General features: G+C 41.2%; 1 protein-coding gene across 1 annotated transcript in view; it reads left to right on the plus strand.

Annotated features, from left to right (window-relative positions):
• The first annotated feature begins 16,111 nt into the window (after window positions 1-16,111).
• The window catches only part of LOC139371010 (zinc finger protein ZFPM1-like), an 88,939-nt gene continuing 80,124 nt past the window's right edge, over window positions 16,112-24,926 (plus strand). Inside the window, exon 1 of the mRNA XM_071111024.1 lies at window positions 16,112-16,532. Within this exon, the coding sequence (XP_070967125.1) occupies window positions 16,493-16,532 (40 nt within the window). The 5' untranslated portion in view covers window positions 16,112-16,492. The remainder of the gene's footprint in view (window positions 16,533-24,926) is intronic.

Raw genomic sequence — 24,926 nt, forward strand, 5'->3', positions numbered from 1 at the left:
ATACCGACTGTAAAAGAACACAGGGGGTCATTGGAGATGTTGATGGCTAGGGGATCGGGTATGAGTTGGGAGACAGGTAGGGAGTATCTGAAAGGGTCAGTCCCAGATCTATCAGTGAACCACAAAAACAATAGAAGAGCAGGGTACAGATTCCATGCAGTAGTTATTCTCCGTAGCTGTAGGGACGGACAGTAACTGAAGGATGCTATAGTAACAGCATGGAATTGGACTATGGAGCAAATTCAAGATTTTGAGGTATGCATCATGATCAGTGTTAGTAGTAGCAGGGGTTAATTTGGCAGCATTGTTGGGATATCATCTTCTGAGGGAATTGATGTTGAAACGGATGTACAGTGCTGAGTTACCTCAAGATGAGGTAAAGTTGATTAAGGCCAACGCACGGGTATACCGGTTGGCTACGGAGGAAGATGGGGAGCGAAGTGAAAATGACATAGCTTGGGAACACCTTTTGGAGCCTGTGTTCTGAAAGAGGAAGACTGGGGGAAAGCATGAGTTTTTTTTAGGTCATTTATTTTTGTGGAACCCAGCAGAAAGGGTGTTAGGTGGGTGTTAGGTGTTAAAGGGTGTTATTTAATGGAAACCTCTCCAACATAATCCAGGTAGAATCAGGAATTCCCCAGGGCAGCCCTTACTTTTTTCAATCTTTACTAACGACATGCCACTGGCTTTAAGTAAAACCAGTGTGTCTTTGTATGCGTATGACTCAACACTGTACACATCAGCTACTACAGCGAGTGAAATGACTGCAACACTTAACAAAGAGCTGAAGTTAGATTCAGAATGGGTGGCAAGGAATAAGTTAGTCCTAAATATTTCAAAAACTAAAAGCAATGTATTTGGGACAAATCATTCACGAAACCCTAAACCTCAAATACATCTTGTAATGAATAATGTGGAAATTGAGCAGGTTCAGGTGAATAAACTGCTTGGAGTAACACTGGATTGTAAACTGTCATGGTCAAAATGCATCAATACAACAGTAGCAAAGATGGGGTGAAGTCTGTCCATAATAAAGTGCTGCTCTTCCTTCTTAACAGCGCTATCAACAAGGCAGGTCCTACAGGCCTTAGTTTTGTCCCACCTTGACTACTGTTCAGTCATGTGGTCAGGTGCCACAAAGAGAGACTTAGGGATGGCTGGCCCTTGGATGTACACAGAGAGCTAACATTAATAATATGCATGTCAATCTCTCCTGGCTCAAAGTGGAGGAGAGATTGACTTCATCACTGCTTGCATTGGAGAGAGGTATTGACATGTTGAATGCACTATGGGAGGCTCACAGTACTACATAGAGACATGACTACATGGAACTCTATTCCACATTAAGTAACTCATGCAAGCATTGAAATTAGATTTAAAAAATGCACCTCATGGAACAGCGGGGAATGTGAAGAGACACAAACACAGGCACAGACACATGCATACACACTATACACACACGTACACATGGATTTTGTGTTGTAGATACGTGGTAGTAGATTAGTGACCTGAGGGCACACACATAATGTGTTGTGAAATCTGTTGTGAATGTATTATAATGTTTTTAAAATTGTATAACTGCCTTAATGTTTCTGGAACCCAGGAAGAGCACATGCTGCCTTGGCAGCAGCTAATGGGGATCCATAAGCAATACATATACAAATCCCAGAACCTATTCCAGTCAGTGCTAGCAAAATAGCTCTGTTGCTTGGCGTATAGGTACTTTCTGTTTTAGTTTTGCTTGTAAACAGGAATTAGGAGAATAGAGTTATGGTTAGAGAGTTTAGGGCGAGGGGGAGCTTTGTATGCATTTCTGTGGGTGGAGTAAAGGTGATCTAGTTTTTTCACCTCTAGTTGCACAGATGACATGCTGGTAGAAATGAGGTAAGATGGATTTCAGTTTTCCTGCATTAAAATCACTGGCCACCAGGAGTGCTGCCTCTGGATGTGCATTTTCTTGTTTTCTTATGGCCCTAAACAGCTTGTTGAGTGCGATCTTAGTGCCAGCATCGGCTTGTGGTGGTAAATAAACAGCTACGAAAAACTAGATGAAAACTCTCTTGGTAAATAGTATGGTCTGCAAGTTATCATGATGTATTCTAACTCAGGCGAGTAGAACCTTGAAACTTCCTTAATATTAGAGATTATGCACCAGATGTTAACAAAGAAACACACACCTCCCCCCTTGACGTGACTACACAGCTAGCTGTGACCAAACATTATGGATATACTGACAAGTTACATGTCTCTCCACCCAAACAATTGGAGTTGATGACCACAAAGCGGCACGGCCGGCTGTCTAGCTCCCGCCTATCCTTTCTTTGTAATACTTCTAAAAATATTTGATGAAGTTTGTTGACATCAACCGCCTGTATTCCATGGAGAGCGATGCTATGCTACTAACTTGATGGCATGAATATGCATAGCCATCTTGAGACAACTCTGATATAAAGTATTTTTTCTCAATTTTGCCTGGATATCACGTCCTAATTATATCAGTACTCTCTTAACAACTTATATTCAATCAAATGTTGCAAATAAGCCATACTTTTTTAGTTGACCAAATTCAACACTCTCTCACTGAGTAGTTTACATGCACAGGAATAATTCTATATTAAACTGATTATGGCAGTAGGCAGATTATACAATAGTCATGTAAACACCTTACTCTGCTTATCTTAATCAGTGTAAGGTCAAAATCTAAGTAAGTATATGCCAATTAAAACAACTGGGTTTCCTAGCAATCTTTCGAATGATTAGGACATGTAAACAGCTTAATAGGCATTCCAGCTGTGTATTTGATCTGTGCATCTGCCAGCACTGGTAACGCAAGCCTCCCTCTTTTGTTCATATGAAGTGAGTTCGGAACAATGGAATGTATGCGTCTTATAGTTTTCACGTACAAACTTTATATGTCCGAACTCAAATCAAATATACTTCCCAAAAATAACATGGTTGCTGAAATAGAACATTTATTGACGATTTTCTGTATTTATCAACGTGCCATCAGGTAGCCTGATTTCAGATGTGTCCATGTAAACAGAATTATTAGCGAAACTGTTCTTCTTGCAAAGCATGTACGCATTTAAATAAATAAAATGTATTTCACCTTTATTTAAGCAGGTAGGCCAGTTGAGAACAAGTTCTCATTTATAACTGCAACCTGGCCAAGATAAAGCAAAGCAGTGCGATAAAAACAATGACACAGAGTTACACATGGGATAAACAAATGTACAGTCAATAACGCAATGGAAAAATCTGTATACAGTGTGTGCAAAAGAAGTAAGGAGGTAAGGCAATAAATCGGCCAATTGTGGCGAAGAAATTACAATTTAGCAATTTACACTGGAGTGATATATGTACAGATGAGGATGCCCAAGTACAAATACTGGTGTGCAAAAGAGCAGAAAAACAAAAACAAATATAGGGATGAGGTAGGTAGTTGGTTGGATGGGCTATTTACAGATGGGCTGTGTACAGCTGCAGCGATCAGTAACCTGCTCTGACAGCTGCGCTTAAAGTTAGTGAGGGACATATAAGTCTCCAACTTCAGTGATTTTTGCCATTTGTTCCAGTCATTGGCAGCAGAGAACTGTAAGGAAAGGCAGCTAAAGGAGGTGTTGGCTTTGGGGATGACCAGTGAAATATACCTGCTAGAGCACGTGCTACGAATGGGTTTTGCTATGGTGACCAGTGAGCTGAGATAAGGCGGAGCTATACCTAGCAAATATTTATAGATGACCTGGAGCCAGTGGGTTTGGCGACGAATATGTAGCGAGGACCAGCCAACGAGAGCATACAGGTCGCAGTGGTGGGTAGTATATGGGGCTTTGGTGACAAAACAGATGGCACTGTGATAGACAGCATCCAATTTGCTGAGTAGAGTGTTGGGGGCTATTTTGTGAATGACATCGCCGAAGTCAAGGATCGGTAGGATAGTCAGTTTTACGAGGGTAAGTTTGGCAGCATGAGTGAAGGTTGCTTTGTTGTGAAATAGGAAGCCGATTCGAGATTTAACTTTGGATTGGAGATGCTTAATGTGAGTCTGGAAGGAGAGTTTACAGTCTAGCCAGACACCTAGGTATTTGAAGTTGTCCACATATTCTAATTCAGAACCTTTCAGAGTAGTGATGCTAGTCGGGCGGGCGGGTGCGGGCAGCGATCGGTTGAAGAGCATGCATTTAGTTTTACTAGCATTTAAGAGCAGCTGGAGGCCATGGAAGTGTTGTATGGTGTTGAAGCTCGTTTGGAGGTTTGTTAACAGAATGGTGTCGTCTGCATAGAGGTGCATAAAAGAATCACCCGCAGCAAGAGTGACATCATTGATATATACAGAGAAAAGAGTCAGCCCAAGAATTTAACCCTGTGGCACCCCCATTAGAGACTGCCAGAGGTCCGAACAACAGGCCCTCCGATTTGACACACTTAACTCTATCTGAGAAGTAGTTAGTGAACCAGGCGAGGCAGTCATTAGAGAAACCAAGGCTGTTGAGTCTGCAGATAAGAACACGGTGATTGACAGAGTCAAAAGCCTTGGCCAGGTCGATGAAGACGGCTGGTCGAGGAAGACCGATAGCAGTTATGATATCATTTAGGATCTTGAGCATGACTGAGGTGCACCCGCGACCAGCTCGGAAACCAGATTGCATAGCGGATGGTCTGTGATCTGTTTGTTCACTTGGCTTCCGAAGACTTTAGAAAGGCAGGGCAGGATAGAAATAGGTCTGTAACAGTGCTGGTCAAGGGCAGTCAAGTCTGGAGTGAACCAATCTGTTCTTAGTTCAACATTTTTGAAAGGGGCATACTTATTTAAGTTGGCGAGGAAGGCATTTCAAATAAATAACCAGGCATCCTCTACTGACGGGATGAGGTCAATACCCTTCCAGGATATTAGGTCGATTAGAAAGGCCTGCTCGCAGAAGTGTTTTAGGGAGCATTTGACAGTAATGAGGGGTGGTCGTTTGACCGCGGACTGATAACGGATGCAGGCAATAAGGCAGTGATCGCTGAGATCCTGGTTGAAAACAGCAGAGGTGTATTTAGAGGGCAAGTTGGTCAGGATGATATCTATGAAGGTGCCATGTTTACAGATTTGGGGTTGTACCTGTTAGGTTCTTTGATCATTTGTGTGAGATCGAGGGCATCTAGCTTAGATTGTAGGACAGCCAGGGTGTTAAGCATATCACAATTTAGGTCACCTAGCAGTACGAACATTGACGATAGATGGGGGGCGATCAATTCACATATGATATCCAGGGCACAGCTGGGAGCTGAGGGGGTCTATAACAAGTGGCAACAGTGAGGGACTTATTTCTGGAGAAATGGATCTTTAAGAGTAGAAGCTCGAATTGTTTGGGCATAGACCTGGATAGTATGACCCCGTTACCCCATTAGCAGTCCAGTCTTGACGGAAAATGTTGTAATTGGGGATGGAAATTTCAGAATTTTTGGTGGTCTTCCTAAGCCAGGATTCAGACACGGCTAGGACATCAAGGTTGGCGGAGTATGCTAAAGCAGTGAATAAAGCAAATTTAGGGATGAGGCTTCTGATGTTAACAATCCTGAACCCAAGGCTTTAACTGTTGCAGAAGTCAACAAATGAGAGTGCCTGGGGACACACAGGGCCTGGGATAACTTCTACATCACCAGAGGACCAGAGGAGGAGTAGGATAAGGGTTCGGCTAAAGGCTATAAGAACTGGTTTGGGAACAGAGAATTAAAGGTGCAGATTCCTAGGCGTGGTAGGATAGTCTCAGGGCATAGTGCACTTTAAATTTCTGTGTTCGTCAAGGTTCCGTTTTAGGACCACTATTGTTTTCACTATATATTTTACCTCTTGGGGATGTCATTCGAAAACATAATGTTAACTTTCACTGCTATGCGGAAGACACAGAGCTGTACATTTCAATGAAACGTGGGGAAGCCCCAAAATTGCCCTTGTTGGAAGCCTGTGTTTCAGACATAAGGAAGTGGATGGCTGCAAATGTTCTACTTTTAAACTCAGACAAAACAGAGATGCTTGTCCTAGGTCCCAAGAAACAAAGAGATCTTCTGTTGAATCTGACAATTAATCTTGATGGTTGTACAGTCGTCTCAAATAAAACTGTGAAGGGCCTCGGCGTTACTCTAGACCCTGATCTCTCTTTTGACGAACATATCAAGATTGTTTCAAGGACAGCTTTTTTCCATCTGCGTAACATTGCAAAGATCAGACAATTTCTGTCCAAAATTGATGCAGAAAAATGTATCCATGCTTTTGTTACTTCTAGGTTAGACTACTGCAATGCTCTACTTTCCGGCTACCCGGATAAAGCACTAAATAAACTTCAGTTAGTGCTAAATACGACTGCTAGAATCCTGACTAGAACCAAAAAAATGGATCATATTACTCCAGTGCTATCCTCCCTATACTGGCTTCCTGTTAAGGCAAGGGCTGATTTCAAGGTTTTACCGCTAACCTACTAGGCATTAAATGGGTTTGCACCTATCTTTCTGATTTGGTCCTGCCAAATACCTTCACATACGCTACGGTCACAAGACGCAGGCCTCCTAATTGTCCCTAGAATTGCTGAGCAAACAGCTGGAGGCAGGGCTTTCTCCTATAGAGCTCCATTTTTATGGAATGGTCTGTCTACCAATGTGAGAGATGCAGACTCGGTCTCAACCTTTAAGTCTTTATTGAAGACTCATCTCTTCAGTGGGTCATATGATTGAGTGTAGTCTGGCCCAGGAGTGTGAAGGTGAACGGAAAGGCACTGGAGCAACGAACCGCCCTTGCTGTCTCTGCCCAGCCGGTTCCCCTCTCTCCGCTGGGATTCTCTGCCTCTAACCCTATTACAGGGGCTGAGTCACTGGCTTACTGGTGCTCTTCCATGCCGTCCCTAGGAGGGGTGCGTCACTTGAGTGGGTTGAGTCACTGACGTGCTCTTCCTGTCTGGGTTGGCACCCCCCTTGGGTTGTGCTGTGGCGGAGATGTTTGTGGGCTATACTCGGCCTTGTCTCAGGATAGTAAGTTGGTGGTTGAAGATATCCCTCTAGTGGTGTGGGGGCTGTGCTTTGGCAAAGTGGGTGGTGTTATATCCTGCCTGTTTGGCCCTGTCTGGAAGTATCATCGGATGAGGCCACAGTGTCTCCTGGCCCCTCCTGTCTCAGGCTTCAGTATTTATGCTGCAGTAGTTTATGTGTCGGAGGGCTAGGGTCAGTCTGTTGTATCTGGAGTATTTCTCCAGTGTCTTATGTGAATTTAAGTATGCTCTCTCTAATTCTCTCTTTCTTTATTTCTCTCTCTCGGGGGACCTGAGCCCTAGGACCATGCCTCAGCAACTACCTGGCATGATGACTCCTTGCTGTCCCCATTCCACCTGGCCGTGCTGCTGCTCCAGTTTCAACTGTTCTGCCTGCGGCTATGGAACCCTGACCTGTTCACCGGATGTGCTACCTGTCCCAGACCTGCTGTTTTCAACTCTCTAGAGACAGCAGGAGCGGTAGAGAGACTCTCAATGATCGGCTATGAAAAGCCAACTGACATTTACTCCTGAGGTGCTGACCTGTTGCACCCTCGACAACTACTGTGATTATTATTATTTGACCATGCTAGTCATTTATGAACATTTGAACATCTTGGCCATGTTCTGTTTATAATCTTCACCCGGCACAGCCAGAAGAGGACTGGCCACCCCTCATAGCATGGTTCCTCTCTAGGTTTCTTCCTAGGTTTTGGCCTTACTAAGGAGTTTTTCCTAGCCACCGTGCTTCCACACCTGTCTTGCTTGCTGTTTGGGGTTTTAGGCTTGGTTTCTGTACAGCACTTTGAGATATCAGCTGATGTAAGAAGGGCTGTATAAATACATTGATTTGATTTGTACAGACATGGGTATGGTAGGGTGCGAGTACAGTGGGGGTACACCTAGGCATTGAGTGACAATGAGAGAGTTTGCATCTCTGGAGGTGCTAGTTAAGCTAGGTGCGGTCTCCGCATGTGTGGGGGTGGGACAAGGGGGGCTATCTGAGGCAGGATTAGGGGCTCTGCAGTAAAATAAAACAATGAGAGCTGCCCTCAACAACAGTATACAAGCTATATTGACATTAGAGAGGCATAAAGCAATCACAGGTGTTGATTGGAAGAGCTAAGACAACAACGAATGAGACAACAACGGGTAAACAACTAAGACAACAACAACGAGTAAATGGCGATAAATGGGCAGAGGGGGTCCGTTAGCTACACACAGGGCCTGAGTTCGAGGCTGGGGTCGACAGATAAACAAAATGAACCGTGTTAATGAACAGTCCAGCAGGCATCAGCTGTGTGGCCGAGTGATCAACAATAGATGAAACAGGGAGCCGTTCGGTAATCAATTACTATGCTAGGCGAGAGGGAGATAGTGTTCAGGAAGCTAGTGGGCTGGGGCTAGCAGATGGATCTTCAGCACATCCACGATGCAGAGGCCGGTTGAGAGCACATCAGCCGAATTATGTCAGCAGATCAGCAGTGTCGACAAAGGGTACAAGCCAAATTGGCAAGAGAGGTATTGTAGTTGGTGTACTTTGTTTGCTAGCCGGGGGATGGGCCTAGCTCAAGGCTAGCTTGAGGCTAACTGGTGCATGCTTCTGGACAAGGGCATTAACCACAATAGCCACTCGGTAGCAGCTAGCTAGCTGTGAAGAATCGGTGTAATGGTCCAGATTTTGCGGCAGTGGGAAAAAAAGCAGTCCAACATGCCCAGGGCTGATATCGCGCTGTGCAGACTGGCAGGTATTATCCGGCCTATCTGGGCTAAAGCGACTGGTGTCCGTGCTCAAGGAAAAGATCGCTAGTAGTGGCTAACAATGACTAAATAGCTAGTAGCTAGTTTGCTGGCTAGCTTCTGATGGAGGTTCCAGTTTTAAGGTCTAAAAAATAGCAGATCCATACCACATTGGGTGAGGCAGGTTGCAGAAAGGTGTATTTAATTCGAAAATGGAAAAAAGAGATTGAAATTTAATGAAATGTATACAAAAAACAACAAAAAAGACTGAATATTTACATGGGACAAAAACAATTACGTCTTACTGCTGCGCCATCTTGGAAATCAAACTATTATATTAATATGACTATTCACAATAATCACATTAATGTGTGCATGTAACTGTACTCATTGACCTCCATACAAAAACTCCTTTCCTTCTTCCTCTCTGATGTGACTCACTGGTCTGGTATCTCTGGCCATGGGCCAGTCCAGCTTTTCTCAAATGAACATAAAAAGTGGATTATTTTTCTTCATTTTAGCTAACCCTAATGCAGTTCAAAACAACTGGGAACTCGGGAAAAATAGAGGTCAAATCATGACGTCAGTGATCTTTAGGTTGATCTGAAGGTCGGATCTTTAGGTCGGCCTGAATTCCCGAGTTGGAATTGCGAGTTGGATGACCGTTCAAATCGATTTTTCTCAGTCAGAGTTCCCACTTGATTTGAACGCATTGAAGTCAGAAGTTAGAGATTTCCGAGTTCCCAGTTGTATTGAACGCAGCAGGTTAGGAGAATTAACGTAACAGGATAGGAAAATTAGGTTAAGGTTAGGAAAAGGGTTAGGATTAGCTAAAACGCAAAAATATATATGACTTTTGACTTTAATTTGACAAAAATTTGATCCCTTCTAGCCATGACCACATATCAGGCTTATAAACGTGGAAGTTGTGGGCCTCCTGAGTGGCGCAGCGGTCTAAGGCACTGCATCGCATGACTAGAGGCATCACTACAGACCTGGGTTCAATCCCAGTCTGTGTTGCAACCAGTATACCAATGAGCTAGCACATAAAAAATTGTAAAAGCATTTCACAGTAAGGTCACAGTAAAGTAACATGATGTATTTAGCGCATGTGACAAATAACATAACATTTGATTTGTTTCTATAATTGGCCCAGTGTTGTCCGGGTTAGGGGAGGGTTTGGCCTGCTGGGATGTCCTTGTCCCATCGCGCTCTAGCGAATCTTTGTAGCGGGCCGGGCTATTGTGAAGAGACCTGGCATTTGGGGGCTATGCATGGTTGTCCGAGCTGTGTGCTAGCAGTTTAAATAGACACCTCGGTTCATTCAGCATGTCAACACTTACAAAAACAAGTCAATCTCTCCTCCACTTTGAGCCATGAGAGATTTACATACATATTATGCATATTATTCATGTTAGCTCTCCATGTACATTTAAGGGCCAGCCGTGCTTCCATGTTCTGAGCCAATTGTCATTTTTCAAGGTCCCTCTTTGTGGCACCTGACCACACAACTGAATCTAGGTGCGACTAAACTAGAGCCTGTAGGAACTGCCTTGTTGATAGTGTTGTTAAAAAGTCAGAGCAATGCTTTATTATGGACAGACTTCTCCCCATCTTAGCTACTGTTGTATCAACATGTTTTGACCACGACAGTTTACAATCCAGGGTTACTCCAAGCAATTTAGTCACCTCAACTTGCTCAATTTTCACATGATTCATTACAAGATTTAGATGAGGTTTAGGGTTTAGTGAATGATTTGTCCCAAATACAATGTGTTTCGTTTTTGAAACGTATTCCTTGCCACCCATTCTGAAACTAACTGCAGCTCTTTCATAAGTGTTGCAGTGATTTAACTTGCTGTAGTAGCTTATGTGTAGTGTTGAGTCATCCGGATACATAGACACACTGGCTTTACTCAATGCCAGTGGCATGTCATTAGTAAAGATTGAAAAAAGTAAGGGGCCTAGACAGCTGCCCTGGGGAATTCAGAATTCTACCTGGATTATGTTGGAGATGCTTCCATTAAATAACACACTATGTGTTCTGTTAGACAGGTAACTCTATATCCAGAATATAGCAGGGGGTGTAAAGCCATAACACATAAGTTTTTCCATCAGCAGACTATGATCGATAATGTCAAAAGCCGTGCTGAAGTCTAACAAAACAGCTCCCACAATCTTTTTATCATCAATTTCTCTCAGTTAATCATCAGTTATTTGTGTAAGTGCTGTGCTTGTTGAATGTCCTTCCCTATAAGCGTGCTGAAAGTCTGTTGTCAATTTGTTTACAGTAAAATAGCATTGTATCTGGTCAAACACAATTTTTTCCAAAAGTTTACGTAGAGTTGGTAACCGGCTGATTGGTCGGCTATTTGTCGTCGTCCAGGTTAGGGAGGGTTTGGACGGTAGGGATATCCTTGTCTCAGCACGGTGTTTCCTCCGACACATTGGTGCGGCTGGCTTCCGGGTTGGAAGCGCGCTGTGTTAAGAAGCAGTGCGGTTTGGTTGGGTTGTGTTTTGGAGGACACATGGCTTTCGACCTTCATCTCTCCCGAGCCCGTACGTTGTAGCGATGAGACAAGATAGTACTAACAATTGGATACCACGAAAAGGGGGTAAAATTAAATAAAATAAAAAAATAATGATAAAAAATGCCTATGTACCTTGTTCCATCTGACTGCCAATCCACTGTCTCATCAGCCCAGCCAGGCAATTTATACATTTGATTTCCACTATAAAAACATTTAGACATTATCTCACATTTCTTTTAGACTAACATTTAGTTTTCAACAGCGGAGATTTGAATAAACCTTGCTGTCTGTCTCTCCGACATTTCCAACATTGTTTCAATATTCAAATTCGATCTCCAGCTATAACATATTGAGAGTCGGGATGAGACAGACAGGCAAGCAGCTTTTCTCAGCAAGTCAAAATCATGAATCCACATAATGGTTATGGATATACAAAGAAATATCAATAGAAAACAGGTCAAATGAAACAAAGTGCAGCTAGTTTCAGTATTTCCATGTTCAGTTTGAAGTAATTGTGTTAACTGTGTTGTTGGCTATAAGATGGGAAAGTATTCTTATAACCTGTGTTTGCATGAAATACCCTGCTCATTGAAATTTGTGTATTGATTATATATAGCATACAGTACATGATGAATGCTGATCACTGCAATCAACAGCTGCAGTGTTGCTGATTGGATTACCACATACCATAGAATAGGCTATGTGAAAGGTTACGAAGACAGAAGCCAGACACATGGAATTATTTGATTTGGCTGGATCATGGATGGTTGGCATGACAGAAAAGTAGGCAGATATTTTCTTATCTAAAATGTGGGTGAATCTTTGCTTCAGTATAGGCTACATTTCTCGAGCTCGTTATTGTGTTGTTTCACGCACGGGACTCGAGCCTGGATGGACTCACGCTTGGTAAAAACTTTAAAGCATATTGCACACTATATTCCAAAATTCAGTTTTTCTGATCAGATTGACAATTATTTTCTAATATATTTGTGTGGCAATACCATGCTATCTTTAGAGCACAGCATATTCCGCTATGTTTCCAGAGCGAAAGAGAAATTAGGCTACTAGGCTACTATCGGTAACAACCAAAATAAGATGGTCATACCATGTAACCCAATTGGTTTCGACGCTACAGACAAAAGTTTGCACATCAGGGTTTCCAATTTCACATAAGTCCACCATCAAATGGAGAAGACCATTGTGTTCGTGAGAGTCCCCCCTTTCCATAGAGTAGTCATATCGTTTTTAGGCCACACCGTGTTTTCGTGAGAACTGTTTTCTTTCGAGATGCCTCCTGGTGCAGATGTGGAAGGCCGATGTAGGCGAATGCGGTGGATTAAGACTCAGCCCATGCAAAAAAAGATATCTCTAGTTTAAACTGCCGGATATTGACAGGGATTTTTTGATTATGTTACTTACGCATGGGTGCGTCAATAGACTCTTTAAAGTGTTTAATCCTTATAAGTACTAAACACATACTATCATTAGCAAAGCTGATGCCACACCCACCTGTGTATTTCTATCATACTCACACACACACACACACACACACACACACACACACACACAAACAAACACACACAAACACACAAAATAGGAGTAACGTTATTACACAGTAATTAACATATGATATGACAAGATAACATTGTTTCAATAACAGCATTACTACACAAGTAGAAGAGCAATGTAATGTGAAGTCTTACCGACCGGTCTTTCCAGTATCATAAGGAATCAACAGATTCTCATGACTGTGGTAAATCCAAAAGGTAATGTTTGATCTTGTGTGTTCTGTATCTGTGAAAAACAATGACAAGATCTTTAAAGATTAGCATGATTAGTGAGTATCAGATTATCTGATGTAACACTTGTCTCAATTTCTGTACATCATCAAGACAAACTCACATGTTGATACAACATAACAGCTATCCTGCTGTTAGACACCAGCCTTTTTCTACTTGACAAGATTTTCACATTGTCACTAGATGGCAGCAGTGAATACGGCTTAAAAACCTGTCTTGTAAGCTATTGTTTTGGTTGTTGATTTGTACCCTCAATTTATGCCTTCTGGAGAAGTATTTTGTTACATATTCCTGAATGGTTTGTCAAATGTAAAACTATAGAAAAACAGATAAACAGATAAAATCCATACAAACTGCCCTTTTCAGTATTGAGAGTACATATTGCACACTTGAGACTTTATGTTGCTAACAATCTATCACTTGGTTTTTACTTTGGTAGCATAAAAAGCGATGGGACTATTAAAGCCACACTCCTTAACATGTGCAAACCCTCAAAGAGTATGCAACAAAAATGTAAACAATAGAGAATATGCATCCCATGACATTTTCACATACAAATAGTACTTGATATATATGATACGTCTGCAGTTCTCAATGAATGATTTTTCAGGATCGTGCCACATACATTATTTGTAGCTAATAATTCATTATTTGAAATTCTACAGTGGCTTTATTCAGATATTTCCATGTAAAGCACTTTAAAAAAAAAATCCTCTAAGAATTACATGAAAACTACAGCATGCTTGGCACCCATCAGTTACCTAAAAACAAATAAATAAATTTGTCTTGAATTGCTTAAGTTTGTAGTAAAAATGCGGTGTTCCACATCACCTATGACATTGCATTTACATTGCACTAAAGAGGGTCACAAAAATGCAAATCAAATACAATTTTATTGGTCACATACACATGGTTAGCAGATGTTAATGAGAGTCTAGCAAAATGCTTGTGCTTCTAGTTCTGACAGTGCAGTGATATCTAACAAGTAATCTAACAATTTCACAACAACTACCTAATACACACAAATCTTGAGGGGTGAAAAATAATGTACACATAAATATATGGATGAGTGATGACTGAGCGGCATAGGCAAGATGCAATAGATGGTATAAAATACAGTATATACATATGAGATGAGTAATGTAAGATATGTAAACATTATTAGTATGATAAGTGCCATTATTTAAAGTGACGAGTGATCCATTCATTAAAGTAGCCAATGATTCGATTCTGTACGTAGGCAGCAGCCTCTCTGTGTTAGTGATCGCTGTTTAACAGTCTGATGACCTTGATTGATGTTTTCAGTCTCTCTGTACCAGCTTTGATGCACCTGTACTGACTTCGCCTTCTGGATGTTAACAGGGTGAGCAGGCAGTGGCTCGGGTGGTTGTTGTCCTTGATGATATTTTTGGCCTTCCTGTGAAATCGGGTGCTGTAGGAGTCCTGGAGGGCAGGTAGTTTTCCGCCAGTTATGCGTTGTGCAGACCGCACCACCCTCTGGTGAGCCTTGCGGTTGAGGGTGGTGCAGTTGCCGTACCAGGCGGTGATACAGCCTGACAGGATGCTCTCAATTGTGCATCTGTAAAAGTTGCATCTGTGAGGGTTTCAGGTGAAAAGCCAAAATTCTTCTGCCTCCTGAGGTTGAAGAGGTGTGTACATTTGTGATGTGTACGCAGAGGAAATTAAAACGTTCCACCTTCTCCACTACTGTCCCGTCGATGTGGATAGGGGGGTGCTCCCTCTGCTGTTTCTTGAAGTTTACGATCATCTCCTTGTTTTTTTTTACATTGAGTGAGAGGTTGTTTTCCTGACACCACACACCGAGTACCCTGTCTTGTCGTTGTTGGTAATCAAGCCAACTACTGTTGTGTCACCTGCAAACTTGATGATTGAGTTGGAGACGTGCATGGCCACGCAGTCATGGGTGAACAGGGAGTACAGGAAGGGGCTGAGCATGCACCCTTGTGGGGCCCCAGTGTTGAGCATCAGCGAAGTGGAGATGTTGTTTCCTATCTTCACCACCTGGAGGCGGCCCGATCAGAAAGTCCAGGACCCAAATGCACAGGGCGGGGTTGAGACCCAGGGCCTCAAGCTTAATGATGAGCTTGAAGGGTACTATGGTGTTGAATGCTGAGCTGTAGTCAATGAACAGCATTCTTACATAGGTATTCCTCTTGTCCAGATGGGATAGGGCAGTGTGCAGTGTGATGGCGATTGCATCGTCTGTGTACATGTTGGGGTGGTATGCAAACTGAAGTGGGTCTAAGGTGGCAGGTAGTGGAGGTGGAGGTGATACGATCCTTGACTAGTCTCTCAAAGAACTTTATGATGACAGAAGTGAGCTTTACGGGGTGATAGTCATTTAGTTCAGGTATCTTTGCCTTCTTGGGTACAGGAACAATGGTGGCCATCTTGAAGCACATGGGGACAGCAGACTGGGATCGGTAGAGATTGAATATGCTCGTAAACACACCAACCAGCGGGTCTGCGCATGTTCTGAGTACGAAACTAGGGACGCCGTCTGGGCCAGCAGCCTTGCGAGGGTCAACATGTTTAAATGTCTTACTCTGGTAGGCCACGGAGAAGGAGAGGGGGGACCCGCAGTCCTTGGCACTGTATTATCCTAAAATACTTTCCTTATGCAAGGTTTCCCATGTCTTAATTTCTCATCAACTTCAATATTATCATAACTGTCTTTTATCTTGTAGGCAAATTACAAGGGATGGACTATTAGCCTTATAGTTTGTACATTATAAAGATAGGCTACAGATTTGCCGTGAATCATAGGCTACTATTGCCAGATTATGCAATTATAAATGCCAGAATAATTTCAGTTTTCGATAAACCTTCCAGATAAACCTAGATAAGTTAAGATAAACAGTCAAAATAAACGTAATAAATGGATAAAATCTAAGTAGGTATACAATCAAGGATTTTGGGGCCAACTGTTGACGCCCATCATCGAGACGCTATATCTACGTCAGACGCAGGTGGCGTTAGAGGGGCGTGTCATGTCTCCAAATCAGCTGTACTGTTTAGTGTCATGCTCGCGCTCCATTGATACTGGCTGCCTGTACTAGAACGTGGAGCGGACTAGGGAAAAACGAAAACAATCAAGCGGCAACATTTAATACAATAATGATAGCGACACAACTGCAGGCACTGGCATCCCTTCGGTGACAGTCAAGACATCACAAGGAAGAGGAGGAAGAGCTAGGAGAAGACCGCACATCTGGGAAGACATTTAAAAGTAACTAAAGCTTACTTGACCACAGGTAGTTATCGCGCGTCAAATAATATCAAAGTGCAGGTCATGCGGATATCTCCGGGTGGAGATCGAGCTGTGTTTCATTGCTAGTAGAGGTCTTCTTGGGAAGAAGATCACTTATTTTCAGCTGAACAAGAACAGGATAAAGCCATGTCCCGAAGAAAGCAGAGCAAACCCCGGCAGATCAAACGTAAGAACAAATAAGTTCACATTTATCTTTAAAGCGGCAATCAGCTGTTGAAACAATAACAAAGCGAGTTCCCCGCTACTGTTTCGCTAAACAACAGGGATGGGGCTGGATAAATGTAACCACTCTCAAGGAGCTATGGATGCAAGGAGGGGTCACCATGTTGTAACCATGTTTTGAGGCTATACAGCATTTGTTTACAAGTACTTTGTTTACAAACATTGGAATATCTCAAAACCATCTTATATTTTGGGTTCTGATCAAATCAAATTTGATTTGTCACATACACATGGTTAGCAGCTGTTAATGCCAGTGTGGCGAAATGCTTGTGTTTCTAGTTCCGACAATGATGTAATAACCAACGAGTAATCTAACATAACAATTTCACAACAACTACCTTATACACACAAGTGTAAAGGGATGAAGAATATGTACATAACGATATATGAATGAATGATGGTACAGAACGGCATAGGCAAGATGCAGTAGATGGTATCTAGTACAGTACATACATATGAGATGAGTAATGTAGGGTATGTAAACATATAAAAGTGGCATTGTTTAAAGTGGCTAGTGATACATGTATTACATAAAGATGGCAAGATGCAGTAGATGGTATAGAGTACAGTATATACATATGAGATGAGTAATGTAGGGTATGTACAGTGATGGTATGTACAGTGATGGGGTACAAGAGTTGAACTAATCTCATGAGGCATGTATAAGTTATATTCTTCAAGAATCAATGGGTAAATATTGATTTTTAAGTCAACAAAATGTATGTAGCTACTGCAGATTTCCCCTTTAAGTGTCATTGTGCAGTTGTGAGTGTGATATATATATATATATATACACTTTGACAGGTGTTGACAGGTTTGTGAAATTCAGCAGTGACCAAAATAATATTTCTAGCATTTACCTGCAAACCTAATTTAAAAATGTTATTATGTAACAATATATTTTTTAAGGATTTTGTGAAAATGTGCATAGTTTTTTCATTTTGTGTAGGGTAGCCAACAGTTTTACTGATAGCCTAGGCTACTGACACAAACCAATTTTAAAATATAGTCAGCTAGCATAACATTGAGCTCGTAGGCTAGCCTACTATTATAAATTCTAAATAGGCCATACTATAGCATATATATTCAAAATTATTTCAAAATAATGTCATGTTTTATTTTAAATGTGATGTAAAGCACATCTCACTCAGTGGCAAGCAACATCTGCAGGCTCTCCAGCTCAACTCTCCACAGTGAGAGTGTGCAATAAATTATTAAACAATGTGAAACATCATAGAGTGAAAGCTATTATTCATTTAGATCTAGGCTAGGTTACATTTGAAAAATGGTTAATGCAGTCTATCGCAGGAGGTTTAAACGTTGTGTTACCTAATTAGTTAGGGCCATTTAGCCTAACTTGCAGTCTCTCTTTACTTTATTTACAGTTGCTGTAGGTTTAATAAAAAGTTGAATTTGCTCTTTTAAAAACGTTTTGTCCATTGGCAACTAAACTGAAACAGTGGTTTCCTGTTTAATTCTGTTGTGGAAACGTCACTGTTCTCTGAAAAAGGCGATGTGAACACAGATATACAGCGATCCGATCTCAGACGAGATAAAGATTAAAATTTGATCTTTTTTTATTTGTTTTCTGTCTGAGGCTGCACTGAGGCTGACGTTGCATTTTCCCCAGGCTTTACTGTTCTTTTTCCAGAGATGGGACACCAGATAGCGCGCCTAGCTGATCTTGCCTGCTGATAGTGGGTTACAATAGGATATTTTTTCATCTATCCTTTTAACTCCATAATGCATAGGCTTCCATTTAAAATTGTTTTTATTTTGGTCTGGTGCTTGGTCTCCTTGCTTGACAAGTTCTTCCTGTTTACAAATTGTGTGAAGGTTTGCATGATTATGCAGTTAATGAAAATATTAATAATATTTACTCTCTCTCTCACACACACACCCTCACTTACTGACTACTGCTGAGAAGTTGTTTTGCTCTGTTGCCATGCGCTGTTTCAGTTCTTCATCCAGAAGAGATGCCTTGGTCTGATAAACACAGTAGCAATATCTTGGAGGTTGAGTTTGGAAGGGCTGCTCAAAAATAAAGCAGAAAGCAACTCTTGAAAAGGAAAGAGAAATCACATAAGGTAACATTAGTATATGTTAGGCATTGTGTTTAAAGTGCTCATAAAAAGCTTCTAGTAAATTGGGCGTTCATGCCAATGGCCCAAATCTACTCCAAATAGGATCTGCAACATGCCATCATCAAAGCAGCCACTGGAAAAGGCTCTTTGACCATAAGTCAAATCCTCTTCATGTTATGTTGTTGATGTTCTGTAGGCTAGCTAGTTGTAATTTAAATAATTAAAAAAAAACTATATTTGTTATTTCCTTTTCATAGTGGTCTATCAATAGTGTTCTATCAACTGATCACACATCAGTCTCACGTGGAATGTGGATATAGTCCAGACCCTGGAAAGGATGTATGCGTCTCAGGGTTGTCATAGCCTTTGTCTTTATCAGTTCTTACACCATCATGCTTCCCCGGCCTCTTGACGGTGCACAGAGAAACAAGTCCCATGATTCTCTTGTGCCTTGGCAGACATTTTAATGGAGGAGGAGTGTTGATAAAGACTTGGGGTTGGATTACTTCCACAATATTGTTCCATAAGCATCACAAGCTTGCTTCTTCGTACCAGCCTTTATTTTATGTTATGGTTATAGCACATTTGCTGGAATGATGGTAACAGCATTTGGAATGATGGTCCAACAACAAATGTTGTGTCCAGCATTACAGAAGCTGAAAGCCTAAATTCAGGTTAGATATTTGTCTGCTTCTTTTGTGCGTCATTTTCCCAACGGTGAAGATCTCTCAAACTGATTATCCATCCCTCCTTGATGGAAAGATATGCATGCAACCCATTGCATCCGGATCCCAGGGCTTTTATTTTGGCGGTTGAGATGGGAGACAGGATAAGCAGGGCGGCGATCGCTCTCCGATATTATGAGCATGAGACAGATGAAGGCGATTGGGATGGAGCTTGCATTATAATTACATTCGGCTGCTGCATTCTCATCTTTGTTGTGTTTGTGTTGTTGTTTGGGACTAGCTGGGGGTATCTCTAGATACTTTAAAAAGTGGGAGAAGAGGATAAGACCAGAAACAGGGATGGTAGGTCTGATAAGGCAACAACAAAAAGAGCCTGGAATAAAGACATGGTAGATGGATGTATTGTAGGTTTAAAAGCAGGCAGCTTCCCCTCTGAGATGTGCAGGGCTGATAAGGCCGCCTGCTGATCACTGGTAGATAAGCTCAGGCAGATCCACAGATACAGCTGCAACTCTCTCTGCAGCTCTGCCCTCATGACATCACGGGTAAAGCTCAGAGGTCACCATGAATAATGCATGGCCTCCTATAGAAACCATGATGCCATGTCTATAGGTTCAGCCACCTCTGAATTACCCATTGACCTTATCTCTTCAGACCATGGAAGTTTATTTATGCATCAACTTTTTAATTTAGATTTTATATTTGTAACATTTGTATGGATGATTGTAACCCTTTTCTATATTATCTGACATACTTTTAACTTTCTGGTTCACATGACAGTTTCATAGTTATACAATTGAAACGTTGATCCAATCTTCCCAAGCCAGTACCAAAGAAAACCACTGTGTCAGACAAACACACACACTCATAAACCCATATGCCCATATATACACACAGCGCCTTGGTGGCTTTCTCTTGTGTGTTTTTCCTTATTTGTTCTGCTTTTAGCTCGATGTGAACTTTTGATAAGCCCTGGGGGCCGATCTCCGGTGCAGATAGAGATTGCCAAGTATGATTAGAGTTGTTATCAGCACAGAGCAGGCAGGAGCTAAGACTCCACTGCAATAGCAAAGCGACACGTAGGAGCAGCAAGGCCTGGACCCTGGCAATCAGTTCCACCGTTAATGTGATTAATGTTGTTGTATAATTAGATGATAGGTGTGAATGCATTTCTCTCCCTCCCTCTTTCAACCTCATCTTTTTCCCCGCCCCATTTTTTTTCCTAACAAGCATTGTAGTTGATTAATTTAATTAAAACTAATACCACATATTACTCAGTGTAGATTCCATGTAAGATACCATTGAGATACAGGGAATTTGTGTTCATCGATGATTATCTTGAATGTGTTTTTTTGGGGGGCGAAAAATCAAGAGCATAACTTCATACTGCTAAAGGGGGGGGGGGGGGGGAATTAGAGAAAAGTACAGCATCGGCATAATGCTTAAAGTTTTCTACATATTAGATGACAGATTAAGTTGGAATTGAGATGGTTTTAAATAGTCTGTTCAGTTTGAGAACATTATTTTTAGGGATTTGCTCATTTTGTTGGAGTGTTGTGTGTATCAGTTTATTTTGCACTTACGTTATGGTCTATAGAGCTGATGACTGTGAACAGTGTTATTGGAATGGGTGAGTGGTCTGTTAGTGGAGGGAAGTTGGCAGGGTTACAGAGGAAATGTTGCCTGTTTGGTGTGTGGATGAGTTATTACACCTTCCTGCTATTTACTCTGGGGACCGTGTAGCGTGAATTGTGATGCTCTGCTCTTTGGCCCCGCTGGAGCCATTGCAAACGGTTTCACCTCTGACCTCTGAGGCAAGAACCGCCTATAAAGAGAGAATACTTACTTAAAGGCCCAGTGCAGTCAAAAACTAGACTTTTTTGTGTTTTTATACAATATATATAAAATATAATATATATATTACATACAGTACCAGTCAAAAGTTTGGACACACCTACTCATTCAAGGGTTTTTCTTTATTTTTACTATTTTCTACATTGTAAAATAATAGTAAAGACATCAAAACTATGAAATAACACATGGAATCATGTAGTAACCAAAAAAGTGTTAAATGAATCTAAATATATTTTAGATTCTTTAAGGTACCTACCATTTGCCTTGATGATAGCTTTGCACACTCTTGGCATTCTTTCAACCAGCTTCATGAGGTAGTCATCTGGAATGCATTTTAATTAACAGCTTTCTTGAAAAGTTAATTTGTGGAATTTCTTTCCTCCTTAATGCGATTGAGCCAATCAATTGTGTTGTGACAAAGTAGGGGTGGTATACAGAAGATAGCCTCATCTGGTAAAAGACCAAGTCCATATTATGGCTAGAACAGCTCAAAAAAGCAAAGAGAAACGACAGTCCTTCATTACTTTAAGACATGAAGATCAGTCAATCAGGAAAACTCATCCCAAACCATCTCAATTGGGTTGAGCTCGTCCAGGTCATCTGATGCAGCACTCCATCACTCTCCTTCTTGGTCAAATAGCCCTTACACAGCCTGGAGGTGTGTTGTGTCATTGTCCTGTTGAAAAACAAAAGATAGTCCCGCTAAGCGCAAACCAAATGGGATGGCGTATCGCTGAAGAATGCTGTGGTTGTGATTAGGGATGCACGATATATCGGTGAACATATGGGAATCGGATGATTATTAGCTAAAAATGCCAACATCGGTATCGGCCCGATGTCTAGTTTAATGCCGATGTGCAAAACTGATGTCAAAGCTGACGTGCATACCTATATAATGTAGATGACGTAATGACGCCACATAAAATGTTGCGCTACACGTGCAACATAGCATTACTAACCTAGCCCACAATATCTTCTGTGTGGATCGAGCAGTCAACAAGTCGAGCAGTCATTTGAAAGAGTAAGAACATTTCAGTGAGACAATTCAAAGGCAAAATCCATTAAAGCCAAGATAATAGAATTAATTTCCCTTGACAATCAACTGTTTTCTGTCGTGGGTGATGTTGGCTTTCGCCGACTGGTCAAGCACCGGTACAGACTATCAAGTGCGCTGTTTTTCAGATGTTGCCCTACCGGAGTTACTGCTATTAGCTTCACGACATGCATACTATAGAACGCCGTTTGGGTCTTTGCGTTTCAAAAAATATACAGTAGCACTGTCAAAGCTGTACAAAATGTCTGCAAACACCGGCCATGAACGATGTGTTTACAATACCGCATTGGTAATAAAGCATCATTTGTTCGACCGCAACTTCTGGGGTAGCTAGCTTTAGCTTCGTACCTAGCTAGCACCAATACAACCAGCCTGAAAACAGTAGAAACTGCAGTAATTTTCATTAATCTTAGCAATGATTTAGGAATCCTTGTGAGTAAGTATTAGCTAGGTTGTCACTTGTTGTTCACCAATTGAAATTAAACGTCAGTTCATGAAAATAAATAGCTATCCAGCTACTTAACCCTGTTTCCCAAAGCTAACGTTATAAACAGCCAGCTAGCTTCATCTGGCTAGTGAGGCTCGACCGGACCATGTTATGTGTTGTGAAGCTAGCAACAATAAGGAATAGGCACAATAGTGGAATTTCAGTTTGCCTTCAAAATAAAAGTATGTAATGGACAGTGATGCAAATGAAAACAAATAGTATAATTATGCCATACTTTTATTTTGAAGGCTAACCGCAAAGCCCACTATTATGGCCAATCCTTATTATGGCTAGCTTCACATAGATGGGTCCGACCACCATTAATCAAATAAGAACTGTCTTAATTTATAAGGTTATTTTAGACGATGACACCTAGCTATATAGTTGGCTAGCTAACTAGAGCTACTGAAACAGATGTCGTTTTGCTATGTTTTTGGGGAAGAACATTGTTTGCATCCATGAGCTCGCTAACTAGCTTTTTTTATGACCAGCGAGACAACTTTACCAGCATCATAGTATACATATCGATGGATCGTTGTGACACATGAAATAGGAGTGATTGTGTAATAACTACGTAAAAAAATGTGTGAATGCGTTAAATTATTATGTGACGTGCAGTCATATTCTGATCCTGATTGGTCAACAAGCTTATTTGACACGTCAAATAGTATTACTTGACGCATATATTTTTTGACACGCAAAGACCCAAGCGGTGTTCCATATAAATCCTGGTTGAGAATGAAACGACTGAAGAAATTAACAATGAAACAGCATAGCAAGTAAGTGAAATAAATAGTTTTTGATTATGTTTTACTGGTAATGGGGACATAAGTAAATGCCAACCTAATTTTTGGGGGGTCAGTGTGTGTGTGTGTGAACTTTATTTAACTAGGCAAGTCAGTTGAGAACAAATTCTTATTTACAATGACGGCCTACCCCGGCCAAACCCAGACGACGCTGAGCCAATTGTGCGCCAATCACTGCCAGATGTGAGACAGCCTGGATTTGAACCAGGGACTGTAGTGACACCTCTTGCACTGAGATGCGGTGCCTTAGACCGCTGCGTCCATGTGTGTTAACTATTTAACTGTACTAGAATGCTTCAAAGGCCACTAATATTTTAAACATTGGTTATCGGTATCGGTGTCTTTTTTTTGGCAAGGAAAATATCAAGTATCGGCCAAAAATTTCATATCTGTGCATCACTCGAGATGTCTGTTACATGAACTCTGTGAAGCATTTATGTGGGCTGCAATTTCTGAGGCTGGTAACTCTAATGAACTTATCTTCTGCAGCAGAGGTAACTCTTTGTCTTCCTTTCCTGTGGCGGTCCTCATGAGAGCCAGTTTCATCATAGCGCTTGATGGTTTTTGCAACTGTACTTGAAGAAACTTTGAAAGTTCTTGAAATGTTCCTGATTGACTGACCTTAGTCATGATGGACTGTTGTTTCGCTTTGCTTATTTGAGCTGTTCTTTCCATAATATGGACTTGGTCTTTTACCATTTATTTTTTGTTTATGACCACTACCTTGTCAGAACACAATCGATTGGCTAAAATGCATTAAGGAAGAAAGAAACTCCACAAATTAACTTTTTTTTATCTCATGAAGCTGGTTGAGATGATGATGATTCCATATGTGTTAGTTTTGATGTCTTCAGTATTATCCTACAGTGTTGTAAAAATAAAGGTGTGTCCAAACTTTTGACTGGTACTCTGTGATATAATATATATATATATATATATATATATATATATTACACACACATAGTGGGGCAAAAAAGTATTTAGTCAGCCACCAATTGTGCAAGTTCTCCAACTTAAAAAGATGAGAGGCCTGTAATTTTCATCATAGGTACACTTCAACTATGACAGACAAAATGAGGGGAAAAAATCCAGCAAATCCCATTGTATAATTTTTTATTAATTTATTTGCAAATTATGGTGGAAAATAAGTATTTGGTCAATAACAAAAGTTTATCTCAATACTTTGTTATATACCCTTTGTTGGCAATGACAGAGGTGAAGACTTACAGAAAACGTTTGATAAGGTTTTCACACACTGTTGCTTGTATTTTGGCCCATTCCTTCATGCAGATCTCCTCTACAGCAGTGGTGTTTTGGGGCTGTTGCTGGGCAACACGGACTTTCAACTCCCTCCGAAGATTTTCTAT

The sequence above is a fragment of the Oncorhynchus clarkii genome, chromosome 2, assembly GCF_045791955.1.
Source record: "Oncorhynchus clarkii lewisi isolate Uvic-CL-2024 chromosome 2, UVic_Ocla_1.0, whole genome shotgun sequence".
NCBI lineage: Eukaryota > Metazoa > Chordata > Actinopteri > Salmoniformes > Salmonidae > Oncorhynchus > Oncorhynchus clarkii.